At 43.9% G+C, this 24,606-nt stretch overlaps 1 protein-coding gene across 1 annotated transcript in view; it reads left to right on the top strand.

The window, feature by feature from the left end:
• The first annotated feature begins 2,250 nt into the window (after window positions 1-2,250).
• Window positions 2,251-24,606, top strand: part of ZNF827 (zinc finger protein 827) — a 169,801-nt gene continuing 147,445 nt past the window's right edge. Inside the window, exon 1 of the mRNA XM_049631210.1 lies at window positions 2,251-2,963. Coding sequence (XP_049487167.1) covers window positions 2,921-2,963 — 43 coding nt within the window. The 5' untranslated portion in view covers window positions 2,251-2,920. The remainder of the gene's footprint in view (window positions 2,964-24,606) is intronic.

Here is a 24,606-nt window from a genome sequence, read left to right as displayed (position 1 = left end):
GTAATATTTTAGGTTAGTCTACCATTAAACTTAGTTTGTGTTCTCTGAACATATAGCCATTGCGGGTGAGATGCGGTGCCCTCGTAGAGTGCTTTGCAGCAGACAGATTCCAAGCTGAGATTTAAACAGAAATTGTTGTGCCCTTATCTCCATTTTCTATTGTTGTGTACTACTTCAAATAATTTTTGGAAAGTAGTAGAGGTATGAATACACTCAATTAAAAATGCTTTGGGCTGTTGATAGAATACCTATATAATTAAAAGTTGACAGTGTTTGCCTGCATGCCTGTAAAAGGTTGCAGGAAATGTACTCTACTTTGAGGAAAGGCCTGTAGTATGTGTTCGATTATGGCGTACTGAGCATTGTAAAGACTCGTAACAATTCAGGAAAACAGTGGTGGTGCATAGATGCAGAGTTCTTACTTCCTTCATAGTGGTCCTTCATATCCTAGCCAAAAGTTCCGAGGGTGGAGTGGTGGAGTGTCGTGACAGTTCTGTTTACTCCGTGTTAGGTTTAAAGAGCCTGCATACTCCGGGCAATGAGTCTATTTGGAATGAACGGGCTCTGACTTATCATTCACATATTAATTTCGAGTCCAATGCTACTGACAATACTCAAGTCATGGCAAGCTGAGTTCTATCTGAGTTGGAAGATCGTTCCATTTCAAGTTGTAACACAGGGAAACTCAGATCACCAGTTTACTTAAGTCAACACTCAGGGAAGAACACTCAGGAAGAAGGATGATGCTCCATTTTAACCTTGACTGCTCTGTTTTGGTTTTAGATTGAATTCAAGCAGGTGTTTCAAAACCTGTTTCGGATAGCGTTACTTGTCACACACGGAAGCCAGATCTTTCCGGTAGTTGGCAAGGAGGGTTTCATCCTGAGATTTCATTATCAATGAAAAACATCTTATGGAAGATACAACACTCTTTAAGCTTCTCTAATAAAAGTATGCAATATAAAGGCTTATTGTTATTTTTAAGGAGAGCGTAGGGGTTTATCCACCGTGGCTGTTAACACCACTCAAGTTGTGAGAATTAAGCTAGAACCTCAAAGAGGCATTAGATATCCAAGTAAGCTTACAGAGTGTCATTTTAACGTTCTGTATCTTCACCATGCCTCCACCTTCTTTGATGAAAAAGTCTATTTTAAAATTGGTAAGAAAATATTTAACATAATAAGATGATGAGTCAGAGTTTTTAAAAAGCTAAAAAGGGAAGATGTAGTTAAATAATTCACCTTTTTATTTTTTAGCTACATCTGACTCATGACATATAATGTATTCTGCTAAGTTCAAAGTTTCCTCTTACAAAGAGAGTTTTATGAAACAACTCTTCTTCAGACCATTTTTACTTCAATTATAGTAGCAGGTTTTGGAGTTTAAATCATTAACAACCTCTGAGTGAACTTTTATCCAAATGACTGCAAGTCACAAAGAGAACAGTCCTCTTTCACCAAGTATCTTTTGTGCTAGAGTGAGACCCATCCTTTTCTGTTTTTCCTCTTTATGCCTCTCTTTGAAGAAAGATGTGTGATTTGTAAAGTAATGAAAGTACGTATCAGTTGATGAAAACTGCTATATTTGGGTTCATAATGCAAACTAGAATCGCTTCAGGGTAAGCTTCATATACCTGCATTACAGCAGCAGGAAAAAAAAAAGTAAATTTCAGAAGTCAAGCTTGCTTTGTGCACTGTAGGAGTATCATGTAGCTGTTAAAACAACCATGGGGGTGACCGAATCTTATTTTTCCCCCTTTGTCAAGGGGATGTAATTCTCACGTAGGCAGCGTTTTTCAGTTTTAACTCCACTAAACACTCCCAAACTGGGCATTTATTCCATCAACCTCATTATCGATTTCACCATATGTTATCTTTTAATTTTTTTAAAAATTATTTTTATTGGAATGTTTTTTGGAAGAATGTGTGGGAAACCGTAACCTCCACAAACTTAAGGTGATGGGGTGAGAAGAGTAATTCTTGCAGTGAAAAACCCTGAAGAATTTTATACAGAACAAAATGTAGTTTAATAAACAAAAGAAAGTTAAGAGAAAAATCTATTTTCTTTTCTTAAAAAAAAAAAAAAACCAGCAAGAATAATGAACTAATCGTTGTTTAAAGAGTGGGGAAAACTTTTTTCCCCCTAGATTTGGCGAATAGCGGGATAAATTCGAAGAACTCCATCCCACCCCCGCACGCGCGCCCCCCATTCTTTCCAGACGGAGCGGTTGCAAATCCCAGGCTGAGTCCGCCCTGGGAGCCTTAGGGCACCTTCCTCTTTGCTCTGCGTGTGTGTGTGTGTGTGTGTGTGTGTGTGTGTGTGTGTCTAGCTCTCGCTCTTTCCCTCAGTCTGTGCCTCTGTGTATGTGTGAGTGTGTGTGTGACAGAGAGAGAGAGAGAGAGAGAGAGCGCGAGAGGAGAGAGAGAGCGAGAAAGAGAGAGAGAGAGCAAGAGAGCGAGCTGTGAGCTGTGCTGCCGCCGCCGCTGCCCTTTGATCCCGACATTAGTGTTAGGGGCTCGGAGACACAGAGCGCGGCCATAGACACCGCCGCACCGGCACTCATTTATTTATACCTCCCATCACACACGCGAGCATAGGACACACACACACTCACACCTATTAGATCCGTTTCCATTGAAGAATATTACGCTCGGGGACAAGCCAGGTGCACGACCAAAAAATTAAAAAAAAAAAAAAAAAAGGAAAAAAAAGAAAGGAAAGAAAAGAAGAGAACCCCTCATCTGGCTCCAGGAAACCAGCTTCAGCCCATTGCACACACCGGAGAGAAGGGGTTTCCCCCTGCCCGCCCGCCCGCCCCCCAACTACCTCCCCGCTCCTGCCAGTGTCTGCCTCTCTGCCCCCACGGGGGTTTATTTGATCTCACATTAACCAAGGAGGAGAATGTGAGAAAAGGGGGAAAATGCCCAGGAGGAAGCAGGAGCAGCCCAAGCGCCTTCCCTCACGTAAGTCATCCCTTCTCCACCTCCTCTCGTGCCATTTTCTCGCCCTCCCTCTCCTCTTTCCCCTCCGCAGCCTCCTCCGTTGTTTTCTGCATTAGTTTAGGGTTACAGAGGTGAAACTGACAAAGACACAGCCCGGGTTACTCCTCGTTTAGGTCTATGCTGAGGCAGCCATGTTGGTGATGATCAGCCCCGTGCCCTTTCTATTCTCTCTCTCTTTTTCTTTCTTTCTCTCACCCCCCCCCTCTTTTTTTCCTTGAGATCGGGCTTTTTTTCCTTTCCCCTCCCCCTCCCCCTCCTCACTCCGGGTTGCTGGGGGGAGGGGGCAAGAGACGGGAGGAGGGGAGTAGTGTGGATGCCGGGTTTTTTTCTTTTTTTTAATCGGGGGGGGCGGTGGTGGGAGAGGTTGGAATCTTTAAAAAAAAAAAAATCCTTGTGGATCCCAGTGCCTGAGGGTGCGGGGGTCGGGGCGTGCGGAGGGCTGGGGGCCGTGACATGGCGTTTGGGGGTGTCGGGGCGAGGGCGCGCGGCCGCCCGCCGGCTACAGGATCCAGGGAGAGGTCCGTCTCCGGCTAAAGGTTGCGCCGGGGTTGGTCGGCCCCGGAGCCGCCGGCGGCAGCGGCGGCGGCGGCGGCGGCAGGAGCAGGAGGAGGCGGAGGTGGAGGAGGCGGCGGCGGAGGAGGGGAGTCGGGGGCGGGCGAGGCGGGAGCGGCTGGGGAGGGTGTGGGGGCACCGCACACAAACACACCGGTACACACGCGCCGCCGGGCGGCTGCTCCCGCGGCGCCGGGGCGAGGGGGCGCGCCGGGGCGCGGGGGGCGCGGGGCGGCCGGGCGGGGGGCGAGGCCGGGCAGCGGCGGGCGGATGTGGGGTGCGGGAGCTGCGCCGAGGCGGAGGCAGGAGGCAGGGCGGCTCGCGGCGCGCGAGGTCCCTGCAGAGCCGAGGGGAGGGAGGAGCAGGGCTCCTGGCCGCAATAAAATGCGGGGTCAGTCGGAGCAGACGGAGCCAGGCGAGACTCGGGCTCTCAGACCCCCCTCCCCGGCGAGCCTGAGCAGAGTCCAGGACTAAAGTGCATCACAACCCTCCCCGGCTGCAGCCACACACACCAACTGGAGACACACACCCGCCGGCACGGCCCGGTCCCCTTCCCCTCCTCCACCCGCGCCCCCGGTCCCTCTCCGCCCTCCCTCCGGCTTTTCTTTGCTAGACTCTTAACTTTTCCCCCACTCCCTCTCCAGCTCCCGCCCCCCCCACCCCAATCTTTCTCCGCTTTGAGTGTTCCGAGATGCTGCTAAAGCTAAAAGTGAAGGAGAAAGAAGCAACTAAAAATATCCCCCGGGGCCGCCCGGCTCCTTGAATGCAGGGAGGAGGGGGCAGGGGAGAAGGCGTGGGGCGGGGTGACGGGGAGGAGGGGACGCCGGAGGCGCCGGAGGGAGGGGTCGGGGGAGACCGTGGGTCAATTTCTTCTCTCTCCCCCCGCACTGCTCCCCTCTCCCGGCGGTTTGGCGCTGCTTGGAGCCCGATCCTGCAAAACCCGGGCTGGGGGCGGGAGCGGAGCCGGAGCGCCCGCCCGCCTGGGTGTCAGGCCGACGTGGTCGGTCACCTGAAGTTCACGGAGGGTGGGGGAAGGGTTAAGGTTATGGTGTCTCGGGCTCGGGTTGTGTGTGAGCTTGTGCGTTTCCGCTGCAGACAGGCAGCTCGATCGATCTCCCCCTCGCGAAATATCCGCGGCGGTGCCTGCCCGGGGGGACGGGCAGGGGGCGCGGGCTGCTCGGGCCGAGCGCCCCCGCCGCTCCGTGTCACCCGGGCCGCGGCCGGAGTGGCGAGCAAGGGCACTTGCAGGCAGCCCGCTCCGCAAACATTCCTCTTTCTTTCCCCTTCCCGGTACGCCGGAGTCGACGCACAGGGCTTGGGTTGTGCTTTTTTCCCCTTCCTTTAAAAAAAAAAAAAAAAATGCCCCTGTGCAGTCCTTTCTTCGCCTGCCCGCTAGAGGTTCTGAGGATAATATCACATATGTAATATATATGCACATAAAATCACTCGCAGGCGGCTGCGTGTGTAGGGAAATTTTGCGCGAGGGAAGAGAAGGCGGCGGAGTCGGGGAGGGCGAGTTGGGAGGCTCCGCGCTGCGATTCACAGAAAACTCGCAGCAGTTGGTGGAAGAGTGTGTGCGTGCACATGGCCGGTCGGCCAGTTCCCAGCTCTTTTCGGGGGCGTGTGGCGGGGGAGGGAGAGGAGGCAGGAATCTTGGGGGGGGGGTCGGGGGAGGCTTGCCCTGCTCGGACAAAATGGGCTTCAGTGTTCTCTGCGAACTTGCCCTTAGATGGCAACTTTGGGAGCTGATGAGCTTGTGTGCGAAAACCAGGACGGTGAGGTTATTTGGTCATTTTCCTTTCTTCTCTTCTCCCCACTGCTTAAAAAAAAAAAAAAAAATGTTGGCGGGGTTAGAGGGAGGGTAGGAGAGGAGAAGGGATTTATCTGTTTTCGGCCCTGACGGAGATGGAACGCCTTCCCTCCCGTTGTGTGCAGCGCATTCGGGCAGCTGCAGCCTGCCCTGCTGGTGACCTTGACCCTGACCTCGTGCGACTACCCTCCGTCTGAGAGGAAATTCAGGCTCCATTTTAGCTCGTATGCCTGGTGGGCCTCTCCTGCTTGCTGGTGCCTGGTGATTAAGTTATATTTTAAGAGTGGACTCTCCCACCCTGTTCTCTAATTGAATACGGTTATCCACTCAACTTAAAAAAAACAACAACAAAAAAATCAACTCCTTCTAGTCACATAAAGCCACTTTTAGTGAAGTAAGAAGCAATTACCTTTTTGGAAACACCGTAAATGTCCCTGTAGTTTTTAAAGGGAAGCCTAATTTGCAAAGCTTTTCCACTTACCTTTTTGTGGATGTGTGCTGCCTGTTCTAAGCATGGTTTACACATGTTTTGTAAGCAATTTGCATTTGGACTAAGGAATTTTTGGGCAAATGGTGTATTTTGCAATTCAGACACTGTAACCCAAGGCTTCCTAAGTGCTGAGTGAGTCTTAAAGAAACTTGCAGTGGTGGGGAGATATAATAAATATTGACTTTGATAAAATTAGTGTTAATTCATATTTAATGTAGAATATAACTGTAGTCTTAAGACTTCATTGTAATGCTAAATTCTTTATTTGTTTATTTATATGAGGGGAGGATTTTGCCTTAACCTGGAGAACTTTTTTGTACAGAGTTAAAATATAGTAACTCTGGGACTGATAGAAGTCATCTCAGGGTTTTAAGAAGTTATACAGTGGCACATTTTAACCTTGACCCTGAAAGAAAGGAGCGATGTGTATAATTTAGGGGGGAGGGTCGTTAGAGGGGGAATGTGATGGGGAAGTTTGCTTTTGAAGCCAAACACAGAAGTGGCTAATAGACACTATTAATATAGCTTTAAGAATCTAGAGAACCTGTAAACACATTTAAAATTAGAAGTAGAATACAAATTAGAATACAAAAAGAAATTGGTGAAAACTGAATCTATACAAACTTCAAAGTGCTTTCTACTTTCCCTTAGGCCCGCCCCCTTGCCTCAGCCCCCTCATCAACCACTGCTACTAATATAGACTTCATGTGCAGAACCTATTTTTCTGTTATTAGATATACTACTAGCCAGGCATGGCGTGGATTGACAAGGTCTCTCACTCTACAGCACAGACACCAGGGAACCTGGAAGCTCCACCCTCAAGTAGATTAGTCCTGGAAATCCAGACTAGCACTTGGTACTATCTGATACCGAGTCTGGGGTGCGTCTCAGCCCCTGGCACGGAGTTCCAGCAATTCCCCAGGCTGGGCTTTGGCCTGCTAAGGTTTCCTAGCTCCTTCTGTTCAACTAGACACCCATGGGACTGTTCAGAACCGAATTAGCCTTGGGGATGGGTGAGCCATTAACCTGACACTACTAACCTCAGCGTTAGATTTCTGATTTAAAATGCTACATAGTCATTTTCTCCTGAGCCTCAGAAGTAAGAGTGTGTGTGTGTGTGTGTGTGTGTGTGTGTGTGTGTGTGTTTGTTTTTGTTTCTGTTATATGGGCCTCATACATATGCAGAAAAAAAAAAATAGCCTGTCCTATACAGTTGAGTGGTGATTCTACTGGCCACAAATCAAAAACAAGTTCTGCACTAGCTTTTGGAGGTGACCTCCAGCAAAGGGTGTTAAACCTAAACTATTTTTGAGAAGTGGCTTTAAAAATTATTACTCAAAATAAAGCCTTGATTTCTTGGCCTAGAGCAATATTACCATTTGGGTTTAAATATGATTCTGCTGCTCTTGATGGCTCTTTTATAAAAGTTCTTTTCACCAGCAGGGTCCAATACCATGTTCAAAAAAAAAGTCCTAGAGATCCTCTGAACCATACCATGTGCTTATCTGTAGCAGAATCCCAAACTGCATACCTTAAAAATGTTTGTCGGTCTAAGAAAGAGGAAGAGGGGGAAAGTGATACTGTGACTGTTTGCCAGGCCTGGGGCTCAGCACTTTCTAAACATCGCTACATTTGGGATCACTAACTGAGGAGGGAAATGGTCAGGAAGGGCTTTCTCTTGTGTTTGTTACATCTGTAAATCCTTTTACCATTGGCGCCATCAGCACTTTTAAGATTTCCTCATTAGCTTCAACTTACCCATGAACATGTATGAGTTCAGATCCTATTATATTTATCATTGGAAATCTGCCTGATGCTTATTCCCAGGGGGGAGCACAAAGGAAAAGTTAATGGAACAGTTGTTTTGTTATTCTAGTATTTTCATTGTTTACTCAGTTGTGGGTCAAGACGTTATTGTGTTCTTCATTAACAAAACTTTAAAAATCATCTCTTGCTTTCTAGTAAATGTGGGAAGCAAAATGACAGCAAAGCAGCAGAAGCCCTTATATTTATATTTTTCCATTGCTTTTTATGTCTATTGGAAGAGAAGGGGTAGAAGGTTTTAACTCTTTCCCCTACTTGGTCTTACTATTTTTTTTCAGTGACGAGGCACTTCCTCCTGACTATGACAGGAACCACAGGGAAAAATTTTGAGTCTGAAGCAATAAAATATTTCACTGCTCGTGTCAGGCAGAGCTAATGATTCTGAAGTACCACACAGCAGGCTAGGTTGATACTGGGCAGTAATGTTCATCTGTTCTCCTAAAGGAAATCCGTGTATTCCTGATATAGCAAGTAAGGTACACTGAACTTTCTTGTTAAAATAAGGAAGACAGTTCAAAATCACATTCCTTCTAATGCTTCAAAATAGTTTCAAGTAAAAAAAATTGATTTTTAATTTATCTATGTGCTGCCATCTTGCTCTGGAGATGCCACAGCTGGTGTGAGTTGACAAGTCCTCAAGCACAAAGTGTTAATAAATCACGCTAGAGCGTATAAATTGGACAGCCGTCGGCCAGGGTCAGAGCTGGCTGTGCAGTTGAGTTTTTAGAGCCTTTGAATGGCCTCTATTAGGAGAGGTCCAAAGGAGGTGTGGAAAATCTCTGTCTTGCGAGGCTTATAAAATTAGGTGGACAAAGCCTGCGGAAACACCCAAGGGACAGTGTTGTGTTGGTGGAGCAACCGGGCAGGCTTCTCTTGGGGGTCAAAAGGTGGCTTAAAATACAAGGAGTCCTATTAATGTCAAGAGGTTCTCGTAGGGAAGACTGGGTTTGTTGAATCGTGTGCTGCTCGGCTGGGTTGGTAAACCAGTTTATTTAGTAATCCCGGTAGTTTGAGTTCAGACGGGGTCAGCGTGAATCGGTTTGACAAAAGAGAAAAACTCACCCAGTGTCACTCACCCCGGTCACTTGCGTGCAGAGTGGTGTCCTTGGACGCAAAGAGGACAAGGTGTGAAGGAGTGGTGGTGAAGCCCACTCGGCCACTGTGTGGAACAAGGCTCCCTTGGTTTCTGTGACTGGTCGGCATTGCCATCTGTGAAAGCATGGTCCTGAGAGTAGGTTAATGTATCCTTTCCCCTTCCTGGTGGGGAGTTGCTGGTCTCTCTTCCATTCTTCTTTTTTGAAGTAAGTACCGCTGGAGCATTAAGACAGGAGGACAGAAAAACAAACACAACAGGCTGGAGCTGATATCTGCATTCTGAGTGATGTATTAGTAATTTTCTATAATTTAATCAGACTGATCGCAGAACGAGATAATGATGGTATGACCTAAAAAATAGGACGTTTGGGGGCGTTCAAGGCTTTCTAGCATAAGGTTTTACTAGACCCTGGGCTTTGTAAAGTGAAAGAAAGAAGGAAGGAATAGATTCTGGTGAAGGAATAGATTCTAAGTTTTCTCTTATCAGAAAGAAATTCAGACCAGGCCTAGTTCTGGTAAGACGTGTGGGTTTTTTTTTTTTTTTTCCTATCAGCTTTTTATTACTACTGTGTTTTGGCTTAGTTAAGATACTCTAGAATCACGTTTTTTAGACAGAGATTATAAATGAAGATGCTGTGTTCTGTTTTGATGTATTCTCTTCTGTTCCCTACTTTGCTAGGTGCAGCTCAGTAATTCACACCATTGAGGGCCAAGTGTACAAAATACTTTATGGTTCATGGTAGCTGAAGTGTCTTCTGTCATATTTTATAAGAAACTAATGTGCAAAGTACAGACCCTAGAAATAGCTAGGAATACTTGCTAGGCTGAAGTTGCCAGCTGCTTTCTCTCTTCTGCTCCGGGGCAAGTTCTGTGTTTCTGTCCTCTGTCTGTAAATTACATCTTTTATGATATCAGAGAATAGTGTATGACTAGGTGCTGAAGCGGGGGCCTCTCAGATGACTCTCATCATTCCCCAAGGACCCACCTTTGGGATAGAATTGCTGTAGTTACAAGGTAGTTTCATAAATTAAAATCAGACTTGGGCTTGATACTAATCTTTAGCTGCATGGGTGCATATTCCTGTTTATTTTATAAAAGTCAGCTTCACTGCCATGTATACACACACATAGAGGCTGCACTGTAGCTAATTTTATAAAATGTACAGTGATACACGCCCACGGTCTGAGATCAGCATGTGGCCTTTAGCAACTCTGCTTTTCACAGACTGACCCAGGGTTATATTAAATACAGCAGATTCTGTGTGCCTAAAAAGGATATTGTTTCCAGCCGTCCATTCCCTTCTTATTAAAAAACAACCTCCACCACTGAAGTTCTGTCTCTAGAGTTCTTAAGTGACTAAGGCTTAGGTATTCATTGCTTCTGTTTTTGAGAAAGTCCAAATTCAGCCAGGTTCTGTCTATCAGCAACGAAGAAATGCGTGGACCTTCTCTGAAGCTTGAGTCTGAAAAAGGAAACCCTAAAATAATCTCTCTCTTTCTCTCCCTCCCTCTCTCTCTCTCTCTCTTTCTCTGTCTTTCTTGTAATTCCAGCACAGGTCAGACAAGTGGTTAGACCCCATTAGAAATGTGGGCTGGAGAAAAAAAGGCAAGGAGTGAGAGACCAGAGGATCTCAGGGTGGGTTGTTTTGAGTACTCTGAAGAAGTTGGCCTTCAAAGGGGACCAGAGAAGACCAGGGGAAAATGAACTTTTATGGGATTGACCAGCAGCACTCTGCTTATCTGAGCTTTCAAGACAAGCTACTGTACTTGTGGAAGGGTGCTGAATTTTTCTAACGTTCTATAGTGCTCGTTTCTTAAGTTTTCTGGCAGGATATTTGAAAAAGCTTTTGTTGCTTTTTGTAATGACAGGGAGAAAATATCATGTGACTTTGTCCTCTTTTCACTATGTCTACCGTATATGGTACAACTTAAGTGAAAACAGAACACACGTGCTTTAAGTTCATGGTGGTTAAGTGTACAGACTCTGGCACCAGGCTGTTCAGAACCCAGCTCTGGCACTGACTTGCTGTGTGACCTCAGGGACATTACTTAACTTCCCTGTCTTTGGTTTCTTCATCTCTCAATAGTGATGAGAGTTCCTCTATCATAGGGTTCTTGTAAGGTTTGATTGATAAATATCAGTATCAATATTGATAAATATCAGTAATATATGCACACATAAATCCATGCCTAGTTAGTGCCTGCTGCATAGAAAGAACACAAGAAATATCAGCTCTTATTATGTATATGAAATAAGTTTCCATTTGCTTAGATTGTGATTAGACTACAGGCATTTCTGACCCAGGACTTTTTGGTGATTTCTGTGTTTAAAAAATTTTTTTTCCGTATCTCTCATCAGAGTGATGAGTAATAATGTGATATGGTAAAATTCTTTTATAAGGCTGTTAAAATAGGGCTTGACTAATATTGTTTCATAGGCAAACAATATCACACTAGACTTTTACTGTAGGAACATGTTTGGTGTGTGTGATTTGACCTGAATTACATCTAAACTGTGTAATAATCATATGAATTATGACTGGGTTTTACTGTGAAGTAAGGACAATAAATCCATGCTCACAGACTTATAGTGAGATTCAAATGGGAAAATAGGTATTTAATAAATGTTTATTTATTCATTTATTCAACAGTCAGTCCACTGATTAAAATTACCCAGGGGAAATTTATATTGGTTTTTCCATGTGTTATTTAGGTAGTTTAAATTTTGCACCAAAGAAGGAAAGTCAGGGTCTGTTGTTTTTAGTTGCAGAGAAGCAGGCCAAGAGAACACATTAAATTAATTTTAAATGAAGAATTCAGGTGTGTGTGTGTGTGTGTGTGTGTGTGTGTGTGTGTTGTGTGTGGGAGATAGATCATATCAGAGGTTACAAGCTAGTGGCCTACCGATGTGTTTTGCCCCACACAGTATGTTTAAAAACTTGAGACAGCATTTGGAAATGGGTGGTTTCACATAAAAATCCAAATTTCTAGCTTCTTTTGAAAACTTGGAAGAGCCAGCAGCACGGGGCCCACCTCCCCACATGGCAGCAATCTGCTACAGTCGGTGGCGGCTGTCTCCCTTCCCCGGGCATGTGCTCGACAGTCTGCCACGGTTCCTACCACTCTGCTGCCGTGTCCCCGTCTGCATGTACACCTGCCCACCTCCCTCATGTATATTCCTGCCCAACCCCTGCAGGCTTTTGGATTGGAAACCGTCCTACATTCTTCAACATTCAGTGATCTTTTAATTCATCGTTGAGGCTAAAGTATTGTAAGCCACATTCTATGGCAATAGTAAGAAGCAGTATAGGGTGGGGATTAAGATCCTGGTCCCAGGGATGCATGAGATCCGTCCTGGCTGCACCACATTTTAGCCTTGACCTTGGCAGTTACTGCAGTCTCTGCCTGTTTTCACATCTGTAAAATGGGGGAACATTGTAGGTCCTATGGGAACTGAGTTCACACAAGTTGGTATTTAGATTCGTGTCTGGCACAGAGTATATGCACGATACATGCTGGCCATGTTAATAGACACGAGGTGTAAATTCATTTCAACTAAGGATCCCAGTAAGATGGCTCTAACTGTGCTGTGTAATCAGTCAAAGACAATTACTGCTGCCTCTAAGTTTCTGATCACCATTAGCCAACACCGTGGTTCTCAACACTGGCTGCATGTTAGAATCACCTGGGAGATTAAAAAGTTGCAAACACCCCCAGCAATTTAAATTTGATGGCTCAGAATGGAACCTGGGCATGGACATTCTTAAAAAGTTCTCTGACCGATTTGAATGGATAACCAGTGTTGAACTTACCAGAACTCCCACTCTGGGTGGATGCCATTTCAGCCAAAAATAAAGACATGTTGAGCCTAGCAGCTTATTAACAATAATTTGTTTGACTTTTAAAACCCTGGAAATAGCTCATGGACCTGAGTAATTGACTTCACTCCTCCAGGTTGAAGTCAGAGAGAGGCTCAGGGAGGAACCTGCACTAGGCAGGAGACAAGGACTCCAGTCTTCTCTGTCCACTGTCCCCCTACGGTCACCGGGGTTTCTCACTAGCTTTGTGACTTCGGGCAAGTCACTGAACCTCTCTGGGCTTACCTCGCACCATCTTGTAAAATGGATAATAGTAGATCACCCACGCTTCCTATTTATGTTGTATCTTATTGTTCACAAAGCATTTTCACTGATATCATCTGCCTACAAGCAAACAGGAAAGACTCCTCCCACCAGTTGGACAGAAGTAGAAACAGAGCCATGAAAAGGGAGAAACTAGCTTGAGGTCACCTGTGTCTGCAGTATCAAGGGCTGGACCATCTACTGGTCTTCTGAGGCCCACTGCATCTCTGAGGACTTCAAAACCTTCCTGGGGCCCTACACAGGAAGGACATGCCTTTGCCACCTGCACTTCCATTCAGGGACCTTCCTCTACAGGTGCCGCTGGAGCACGTTGCTCTGTGATTCGTGAGAACTTGTGCCACCGATAGTATTTCTCTCCTCAAAGATTTAGGCTAAGCTGAGGGTAAGAGAATGAGAGTCACATGCCGTGACACTTTCTGGGGTCTGAATTACGTGCTCCATATGGAGAACACTGCTTTCGTGTAATGGCCTAGAATTATAGTTGTCTTCTAATCTGTGCTTGTTTGGCCCTACTTGTTAACCCAACAGTCCTCTCTACAGCATGAAACACAGCTGTATTTGGAAGGAAACAAAGTGTGGGACACCCTCTGCTTCAGGAAATATTCCTGAAATGTGCTGTATGATTTCTCCCTTCTAGGGGGAAGCAAACGTCAAATGATAATTTACTGCATTTTAATCTGAACTAAGAAAGAGGGGAATTAAATTATAGCGAGCTGTTTTCTGACACTGATAAGGAGAGAAATTTCATGATCGAGAAGTGGGGTTGGGTTGGCTGGACCACTAGATCACATTTAGAGAGAACTGCTCTGCACCAAAGGCTTCTTGAATACTTGCCGAGAGGTGAGGAAATATATACAAAAGAAAGTACAAAAGTACCGTACAAGTATTTGAAACGTGACTTAAGTGTACTTCATCAGACTGGAGCCAGAGAAATCACAGATATGAATTCTGCTTATTAATTTATTTTTTAAAGTCTATATTGGCTTTTAATGGCAAACGCAGTGCCGGCTCAGTGTAAATAATTAAAACTATGTAGAAATATTCAAAGTAAAGCATGAAAGTCCCCTTTCCCAACTTTCACCCCCAGAGATAACCACTATTAATAGATAACAAGCAAAAAGATAATAAGGAACACTTAAAATTCAGCCTTCATTCGAAAAATGGATGCATTTCAGCAGAGTTGGCTGAGTTAATTCAAGTACTGAATTCAGAACAAGGGTGGCAACACTGGTCTTGTAAACTGATTAGATCACATCTGTAAATTGAATGCCAAATTGAGTGCCCCAATTTAAAGGGGGAAATTGATAAACTACTCACCAGAAGGGAGGCAACTAGAGTCTAGGTTCTTGAATTCATCGTATAAGGAATTAATTATTGAGACAATTGGGAGTGCTTAATTTGAAGCTAAGAGTGAAGTTAGATAACAATCATGCCTGGTAACTACACTCAAATATATAAAGTTCTGTCAAGCGATAACTTACTCTGAATTGTCATTCATCTTAAATTCTTAGCTTGGGTCTGCTGATACTTGTTTAATTGATTGGTTGGTTGATTGACTGATTGATTGATTGATTCATTCATTCATTCAAGCAGCAGTAACTGAGTGCTCTGTGCCAGGGAGTAGGGATCAGTGGAGTTGAATAGAGCATGGTCCCTGCTTGCAAGGATCTCAGAGCCAAGTGGGCACAGAAAGAGATGAAACAAATAATTAAAATTCGGCTTGAAAGGTATTTTCATAGATTTATGAAATACTGACCAGAAAACAGAGACTAGGACCAAGAGGATAGAAGTTATAGGGAAGATCACTGATTTTTAAAGATAAGGGCCTGTTGAATAAATACAACTGTGCAAAAATGAAAGATCTTGTGTTTACCAAGAAGCTCGTTCAACCACCTGGCAGGGCTGGTTTTCAAAGGACTTCAGGTAAAGAGGAGTGGGATGGGAGGAGACAATGCTGACTTACATTGAAATCATTTAATATTATGAAAAAGAATTCTCTAAAGCAAATGCTGTTTTGTTTGGTTTCTGTCGTGAAGTGGGAGATCTATTCCTACCACAGAGCAAAACCTCCCTCGGAATGCTGAATCGAAAGTCTTTTGGGAATAAGGAAGGACATATGTCAACACACATGGTGTCACATTAGAGCAGTGAGGGCATGGTCCTCTGAGAGTTGTAGTCCCTACTGGGTGCTCATTCATTAAGAAAAAGTTTTGAGCATTTATGTGACTTGTAGAAATTGTACAGATTGCAGCCCCTGCGGACAGTTCTTTGAAATGTTGACACAAAACAAGCAGAGGATAAGCGCAAATCAATATGCTAACAAGTGCAAGACAATATAATATGAATTAGAAGTGTAAATGTTCGAGGAAACCCAGTGGGAGTGATGGGTAAGATTCCTGAAGAGGAGTGACACTTAAAACATCCTTAAGGAAGGGATGCATTTAGATCTTGAGAGGAGAGAACATTCTAAGCAGAAGAAATGACATTAGCCAAAAGAGGGTGAAATAAGCCAAAAGTATGTGGGAGACACTAGGAAGTGGAATCAAAAGGGTTATATTGGTGATGTAAGGATAGGAGGCAGGAAAAATGTAGTAGGAGCTGGTCCAGATGATAAGAGATTAGGATTACTAAATTTTGTAGTTTGGATACAATACAAAATCAGCTGTGAAATGTAGTAGTTTCTTTCACTGTGATGACAAGTGACATGGAGGCTGGTGGCCTGAAGGAGCAAAAATGGCCTTTTTTATGCAGGGAGGGCTGTTGAAAAACCGAAGATCCATGGATGGCACAGATGCTGCTTTGAAGTTGTCTCTGGAAGAGCTTTCCGGTGATGGGCTTCTCTGGGGCCAGTGCTGGAGGCCCTCAGCCAGGGCTCACCCCATGCCTCTTGCCCCTTCCTCACCTCTTTGGTTTTCTTTGGCAAAGAAAGCTCTAATGCAGTGCTTCCCTTTCAAAGCTGTAAAGTAGTGCTGTTTACAAACAGTAACACATCCAACATTTATACACAGATAAGGAAGCATAATGGTAAAATGAACACCTGTAAACTTACTGCCCAATCTAACACGTTTCAACCCTATCAGACTTCTAACATGCCCTTCGCCTGCTACCTGTCCCCATTATCCTGAGTTTTCTGCTTATCGTAACCCCTAGCTTTACCCTGTTTGGTTTTGCATGTATTCTGCACCTTGGTTTTCCACTCAACGGTGATCTTTGTGAGATTTATCCACATTGATGCTTGTAGCTGTAGTGAGTTCATTTTCACTGCTCTCTAGTGTTATACTGCAGAACCATACTATAAGGGGTGTATGGTTTGTTTCTACTTCTTGCTATTATGGACCGTGCTGCTGTGAACATGCATGCACATATCACTTTGTCTTGAGGGACTGTCAAGTTCATAGCGTAAGATATGGATTTTCCAAAATTTTAATTCTTGCTGGCAAGCTTGAATTTTATCATTGGCTACAAATACTGTCAGTTTTTCCTTAAAGTATCAGCCTTACTTCCAAGAAATAGTGTGCCAGGTACCCCAATTTTTTTTAAGTTTATTTATTTATTTTGAGAGAGAGGAGAGAGACAGTGTGTGCCCAAGTGGGGGAGGGGCAGAGAGAGAGGGAGAGAGAGAGAATCCGAAGCAGGCTCTGTGTCGTCAGTGCAGAGCCTGACGCAGGGCTGGAATGCACGAACCATGAGATCATGACCTGAACCTAAGTTGGACGCCCAACTGACTGAGCCGCCGGGCGCCCCTGGGTACCCAAATTTGAATGACCATAGTTTGTCAGTTACGCTTTCAGTCAAAAGTGATGTTCCATGAGAAAAGTGGCTGGTTCACCTCTCAACTAAATCACAGATTTACTTTTCCTTGAGATAGCCATCACACTTTAGTGATGGCAGAAGTGCTTCATGGACACATTTCATTACATATCATATTCAAAAGGTGTTTCCTCAGGGGTCAGTCTTTAATAAAATGAATAATCTTTGCTGCTGCTTCATCAAAGACATTCTTGGGTGAAATGGACCTGGTTATTTTGGGGGGGGGGTGTGTGTATGTTTTACCGTGAGTGTGTGGCAGTGAAGAATACAATGATTCCTAGTGTGGCTTGGTGTTACTGCCTTGATTGGAGCTAAGGAGCCAGAATTTTACCCATCATTGCTTTTGTATCATCATTGCAAATGTCAATAGAGTGAAAAGGGCAAATAACATCTTAAGAATTCTTATGAAAACAATTTTGATCTTGAGGACCCTTGAAAGGGTCTCAGAGACCACTAGGGGCCCATAGACCACACTTTGAGAACCACCGTCTAAGCTGTCTGCATAGAAATGGGAATGCAGGTGTCGGCGTTCGTGTTTCTTCAGCTTTACGTGAGAATGTTATACTGCAGCACTGCGTGAATATTTGCACTGAAGAACCCAAAAGACAGAGAGCCCTGAAGACAGGGAAGTATTCTCAGCTTCTCTGAGATTTCTCTGAGGTATCTTTGAAGTCTCTTGCTCTGTCTGCAAATGGGAATGAAAATAATGTACTTTGCTCTATAGTATATCTGTCTGTTTTAAAATGAAAGTAAAGCTTTTGATACACTTTGCAGTTAGTACTTTTCTTCCTCACACAGGTGTAGGTGCCACGGGCCGGCATGACTTAGGTGGACCGTGTGTGGACAAGAGATGGTCAAGGCTTTTGGGCTTGGGAAACTGGGAGTGTTTCTGGGCTTATTGTGTTCTCTGTCTGGACTGCTGTCCTCACCAACCATTAACCCCCTTGCCCAAGACAGAAGCTTGAGTGTGATCCTAGATGCCATGCTCTTCCTTTCCTCCCGCATCAAACTGATCACCAAGCCTCTTGACTCTCTTGTAGATATATCTCTGGAGTTCATCATGGCCACTCCCTGCCACTGCTGTACCGTACACTCTCATTTTCTCCTGTAAGGATTCACAACCTATTTATTTATTTATTTATTTAGCCTCAATGTCATATCCCCATCCCCCTACCCTGGCTTCTGTGTAGCTCAGTATCCACACTGCTACCACAGTAGGCTTTCTAAAACACTCATGGATTTATTAAGGATCTTTTAGACATCCCAAACATCCCCTAACTGGATAAAGTTTGCTTTTCTTAGTAAAGTATGGAAGATGCTTCATCATCTGTGCCCCCTTTCTCCTGCCCTGCTGTATACCCCTTGTTTCATTCATACTGAATTATCTATATGACAGACCATCATGCTTGTATTTCCTTATGTTGGCAGATTCGTTCCCCCTATTTCTGGATGTCTTGAACCCATCAGATTAACCTTCTGCTTATCAATTAGCACTCAGCTCTCAGGGAGGCCTTTCCAGCTTCCCCTCCTCCCCTACTATTGTTCCTTCCACCTACTGGGAGGAATTAGGGGACCTCCACTGGTTCCCACTGGTCTCTCATAATACCTCCCATGCCACACTGTTATTGCTTATTCCTCTATGTCCTTATCACTGTGAGCTTTTTAAGGGCATGGCCTATTCCGTATTCATTTTTGTACATTCTTGCACATCGCAGTACCTGGTGTAAGTGGTCAGATATGGTTGAATAAATGAACAAATGAATGAAATTAAGAATGGGTCACACAATCAAATAAATAGGAGGTGTTTCATAAAGATTCTTGCATGAATGAATGAATGAGTTGAATGAATGAGGTTAAGAGTGAGTCACAGAATCAAAGGATTTTAGAGGTAGAAAGGACCATGGAGAACATCTCCTGCTGTCATCCTTTCTCGGCAATGAGACAATGATTTAGCTAACGTGTACAGCTGGGCTGGGTAAGAGGTGATGAACAGTGCCACAGACATTCACATGGATGCGGCCTAGAGAAGCCTGGGGAGAGTCATGTGCTTCCGGAGGAGACTTGCCGAGAAGAGCAGAGGCCACGGCCTACACCACAAGGGGATACCACAGACAAAGTGCAAAGAGAACTTTTGTGGTTGGAAGTCTGTGGCACATTCCAGACTGTAGAGTCTCCCCTCAGCTATTGGCTGTTGCTCTCTCTCTGTCCTCAAACTGTGCCAAGACTGTAAGATTTTCCTGATGACTGGGCATATTCTACATCTGGATTCCATGGTCATAACAACCAGAAGTTTCCTGTCCTCTTTGGTTGAGGTGATTATGATATAGAGCTGGGTAGCAATATCAACAATTTTGAGGTAAGCCCTACCATCTAAAATACAGTGTTCTCTCATCTGAGATTTCTAGGTGTCTGGGAGGGAGGGCGAGGGGACACTATTATTCGCTGAGTGCTAATTCTGTGCCAGGTGCCTCACTTACGTAATTCTGACTTCCCTTCACAGTAGCCTCATGGCGATGATAGGTATCAGTATCTTATTCTATAAACAAGAGAATAGGCCTGTGCATGTCAGGTGGGTCTATTAGGAAGCAGAGTGGGAGTGTCTGGAGTCTAAGCTTGTGCCCTTTCTGTTTTGTCCTGCTGCTTCAGGTTCTAGAAATGGTTTCTTTTGCTCTGCAAAACCTATTATGGCCTTATTGTATTAATTTGGTCAATCCTTGAAGTTGCATTTATTTTATGTACTTAAAAGGAAGAGAATCTGTAGCTTTCTAGCTTAACGTTCTCTGCGCCTTGCAGTCGACAAATCCTTCGCTATTACCATACTTTACAGATGAGGGATCGAGTGATGGGAGGCAGAACGTTCCATGTCTGTCTGGTTCATCTCCATATTCCTAACACCCGCACCAGGAGTTCATATTCAGTGGGCTCTCGAATTTTTAACTAAACATGAGTCATATAGCTTGTAAGTTCCAAATTCAGATGGGAACCCAGGTCCCTGAGTCTGTACTCAGAGCTCTTTCCCCTGCGAAACCATTCTGCTTTTCCCAGACCCCTAATCTGTGGGACTCGGGAACCCTCTGATAGGCCTGTCTGGTGGATTTCCACAGCTCTAAATACATACGTACGGGTAGTCTCTTAGAGTATGATCTCATTCTTGTTCTTGTTTCTCTTCCTTTAAATATCTCAAGACAGGGTTTTAAAGGACCTGACACTTCCCAATCAAATGACTTGAAAAGGATCAATTATCCAATATTGGATTCATAGAGAATTAACACCAGAAGGATTCTTGAGATCATTTGGTACCGTATTTTCGAAACTTAAAAAAAAAAAAATTAGTGGAACCCTTGTCTTTAAGGAGAGCTCCAGTGTATAGACAAGATCAATGCCAGGTTGTGCTGCTTAAGTGTGTGCTAAGGTAGGAGGTAAGCTGGAGTCCTTGGGCTCCTTGAGGGTATGGTTTATAAATCACTGATTTGTTCTTGCCCCTCATTTTGTAGTGAAGAAACCGAGGTACAGACATGCTCAGTGACTCACAGAGGTGGCTGGATTAAGATGATGATGAAGCGTGTTGTCATATATCTGAATTTCCGATATCATTTTAAGCACCATTCTACTTTTATTATAAAGAAAAAGTAAATCACCTATACTTTAGAGCAGGAGTCAGCAAACTGTGGCCTGTTTTTGTGCAGCCCCTTGAGCTAAGAATGGTTCTTGCATTTTTAAACAATTGTTAAAAAAAAAAAAAAAAAGCAACAGCAACAACAAAAGCAAAGAACATGGGATGAAGACCATAGGTGCCCCATAAAGCCTAAAGTATTTGCTGTCTGTCTGTTCACAGAAGAAGATTGCGGAACCTGCTTTACTCGAGTCACTGCTGCTGATATTAACATGGAAATGCCAGAAGAATTTGGCTTTCTCTAAGTAACTTCAAAACATGTAGATTTAAAACAAAGCCCGATTAATTGAGCGTATTTACGTCAAAAAGCGTTTCAAACTTGTATTCCTCAAATGAACTTCTTTAAATTGCTCAATACATTTTCATCCTTCTTTTCAAACACCAGATTTTGGGGGAGGATAGGCCAGTTAACTAGGTTCTTGTAATACATGGGAAACATTGCCCCTAGAGGGCTGCCTACAGTTGTAAGTTCTAGAAGATGGAAAGGAAGCAATGTGCATATTTGAACACAAAATCAGGGTGTCTTCTAGACTCCCCCCCAAAAGGTTAAGAAAGAGAGGAAGCAGAGTGTGAATAATGTCAGTCACTCCTGGTCACTTTGGGGCCACACGTATGCATGCCAGAGGGATATTTCTTGTTTTGAGCCTTACCTTGGAGTTCAGCCTTCCTTTGAAGCAGTCGTCAGTAGAGCAGGTTTCCTAATGTCATCCTTACCACTTGATGCATTTCCAGAAGCATCTGAGCTTTGTTGGGAAGTGGAATGAATGTTTTCCTCCGTGGAGGATTGCTCATAGAGATAGACAGCTAGAAGGCAGTGACAGGTCTTTCGAGTGAAAGACCTAGGAAAGGTTTCTCAGTGAAACAAACCCCAAAGTGGGCATGCCTATGGAAAGCTCCCACCTCCCGGATCCTTCAAAGACAATTAAGTGGATGAAACCACAGGACCCCGTTGTTGAGGTGATGTTAACCTAGCTATAGGCTCTCCTGGCCCTTGGGATTGCCCTAGTTGGTTGGTTGGTTGTGGTGTTTGCTGTTTTCATGGTCTTTGGCCAGATCATTGACTTATGTGTGTTCCAGAAGGTGTCCAGGGAAAATAAAAGACAATAAATAAGAATACATTTGGCCGCTTGGTAGCAGCCATGGCACAAAACCTGGTCGGAATAAAGGTTAAAATTCTTGGCCTAAATCCGTATTTAAAGTTAACTTTGAGTTAGGGGTTGTCCTTCTAATCGATGTCATGGATTCTTGTGCCTAGTAAAAAAAAATATTCTCTCACAATTCATTGCACCCATATTCCTTTTTTTTTTAAAGTTTATTTATTTATTTTGAGAGAGCATGCACATATGAGCAGGGGCAGAGCGAGAGAGAGGGGGAGAGAGCATCTTGCGCTGTCAGCACAGAGCCCGACGTGAGCTCAAACCCACGAACAGTGAGATCATAACCTGAGCTGATATCCAGAGTCTGACACTTACCCCTGTGAGCCATCCAGGTGCCCATGCACCATCGTTCTTTCATGAAAATGTGGGGGATTGGGATCTGTCTTCTCTGCAGCTTTTATTTTATATGTATTTAAGCACTAAATAAAAGCAATTTCATTTGCTCTCCTCTCCTTTGGTAAATCTCTTCTCCCCAAACACCCATTTTCTTCCTGTATAGACATATATTTTTAGTAAATAAAGGACTTACTGTGTGAAATTTTCTTTTGGCAGTCAGAATGATTATGAGCATAATATGTTTCATTACATTGTAGGTGATGTCAGTGCTTGGTAAATGTGCCCGGGAAGAAATGTATCATTTTATGTATAAGCTGAGATTTCAATAAGTAGCCATTTATCTCTCTATAGAGTGCTGTTCCTAGACGACAGAGTGCATTATTATGTTATTAGGGCTTTTTTTGGTAGTTAAGTTCTTTTTTGATCTATTAAGAATTTCCCGGCGATTTCAGTAGTTTGGTGATATATCGTTCATCTTATAACAGGTATTGGTAATGTTGGGATGAAAACATTTATACAAGAGGAAATAAAAGTCAAGGAAGCAGATAATCGACCGATTTATCAGCCTTAACAGACAATTTTTCTGATAATGCCATGGTAGCCATGGTAAATTTACTTCTGATTGCTTGAGGGGACAGATTCTATATGCTTTCTGTAACATGGAGGTGCAGGAAAGGGTGAAGGAGCAAGTTATCAATCCGTGGACTAACCAGAAGTGTTTTGGTGTGTAGATTGGCCTTGGGGTCCGTGGATTCGTGCTATACTTTGAACTATCCCTTTCTTATTGATTTGCTACAACATATGTGGCCACGAGTGTATTTTTTTGTTTGGAGATTGTGAAGTAACTCTAGTAATAGAAGACTTCTCTTGCTTAACGTCTTTCTCAGAATCTTTCATTTGAACAAAATTTGGTTAAAATTCAGAGGTAGGTAAAAATAGCTTAATAGTCAGCTCCCAGTCCTTCCAGCCTCGGAGGACATCGCACGGCGCAGCAGCATGGTCCGTTCTGTGATAACCAGGTTGTGCAAAAACTACAGCACTAAGCTAGGCTACGGTTCAGAATCCAGAGGTGAACCAATCCAGAAAAAGTCTCAGGCCTTCGTTCAGACGTACATGTATCACTTTGCTGGGGCCTCCGTAACAGACTATCGCAAACTGGATGGCTTGAACAACAGAAATTTATTGCCTCACTGTTCTGGAGGCCAGAAGTCCCAGATCACGGTGTCAGCCAACAGAGACACAATGAAGACACAAGGAAGGGTCTGTTCCAGATGTCTGTCCCTGCTTGTGGCAGTTCCTTGGCTGTGAGAGGGTCACTCTAGTCTTCACATGGTATTCACGCCTGTAGGCGTGTCTGTCTCTGTGTCTGGATTTCCCCTTTTTATAAGGACACAGTCATATTGGATGAGGGTCCACAATAATGACCTCATCTTAACTCGTTCATCTGCGAAGACCCTATTTCCAAATAAGTTCACATTCACGGGTATTGGGGGTTGGACTCCAACATCTTTGGGTGGGGGACACAATTCAACCCATGACACTAGGTTTTCATCCTTAGTTTGCACAGTTTTATTAAGCTGGATGGGAGACAAAAAGCCACAAATTTAGAAAGAAGGAACTCGTGTCTGAGTGTGTATGCTTTTGAAATCCCATCAAAACAAAACTTAAAATGCAGGAGTGCCTGGGTGGCTCAGTTGGCTGAGTATCTGACTCTGGATTTTGGCTCAGGTCATGACCCCAGGGTTGTCAAATGTATGAATGAGAAAGAAGAATGTGCTTAACAATCAGAAAGGCAGCACTTATCAGTACTGGAAATGAGAATGATTTTCAGAATTACAAATGACAATCCTATCATTTGTAGGGGTCCACCCTGAGCATGGAGCCTGGTTGAAATTCTCTCTTTCTCACTCTGCCCCTTTCCCCTACTTGTGCGCTTTCTCTAAATAAAAAATTAATAATTAATTAAAATAAATAAATAAAGGGATGCTTGGGTGGCTCCACTGGTTAAGCGTCTGACTCTTCATTGTGGCTCAGATCATGATCTCACAGTTCGTGAGTTTGAGCCCATATCAAGCTCTGTGCTGACAGTGTGGAGCCTGCTTCTGCTTGGGATTCTCTCTCTGTCTCCCACTGTCTCTGCCCTTCCTTTGTTTGCTCTCTCTCTCTTGAAAATAAACTTAAAAATAAGTAAATAAATAGAAATACCCCTACTTTAAAAATTAAAAAAAAAAAAAATGAAACTTAAAAAATTGATTACTTGAAGTTACTGTACTTTTTGCTTACCTGAAAAATTACTTTTTGTCAAACAACTCACACTCTATTAGATTTCCTGAAGGTTTGGGTTTGAACCTTGCTTTGTCACCCACTAAGTGGGTATATTGGGTAAGCCATTAACCTTTGGAGCCTTGGTTTCCTGGTCTGTAAAATGAAGAGACTATGGTCTACCACATGAAATCATGGGAAGAATTTGCTGATGAATACTGAAGCATCTAATAAAGTACCTGGTATATTTTTAGTGTTTTATGCATGATTGTTCATTCATTCAACAACTGTTTGTTGGGAGGCTGCTGTGTTCCAGGTCTTGTTCTAGAGTTCATTCATTCACTTAATGATGATTATGCCGTGATTTAGTAGAGCACTGGCCTTTGGAGTGAGACATCTGAGCTCAAGTCCTGTCTATGTTAGCAAATCAAGTATGGGACCACAGACTAATCAC

Source organism: Panthera uncia, chromosome B1 (assembly GCF_023721935.1).
Source record: "Panthera uncia isolate 11264 chromosome B1, Puncia_PCG_1.0, whole genome shotgun sequence".
Taxonomy (NCBI): Eukaryota; Metazoa; Chordata; class Mammalia; order Carnivora; family Felidae; genus Panthera; species Panthera uncia.
This window is presented reverse-complemented; position numbering and strand designations above follow the sequence as displayed.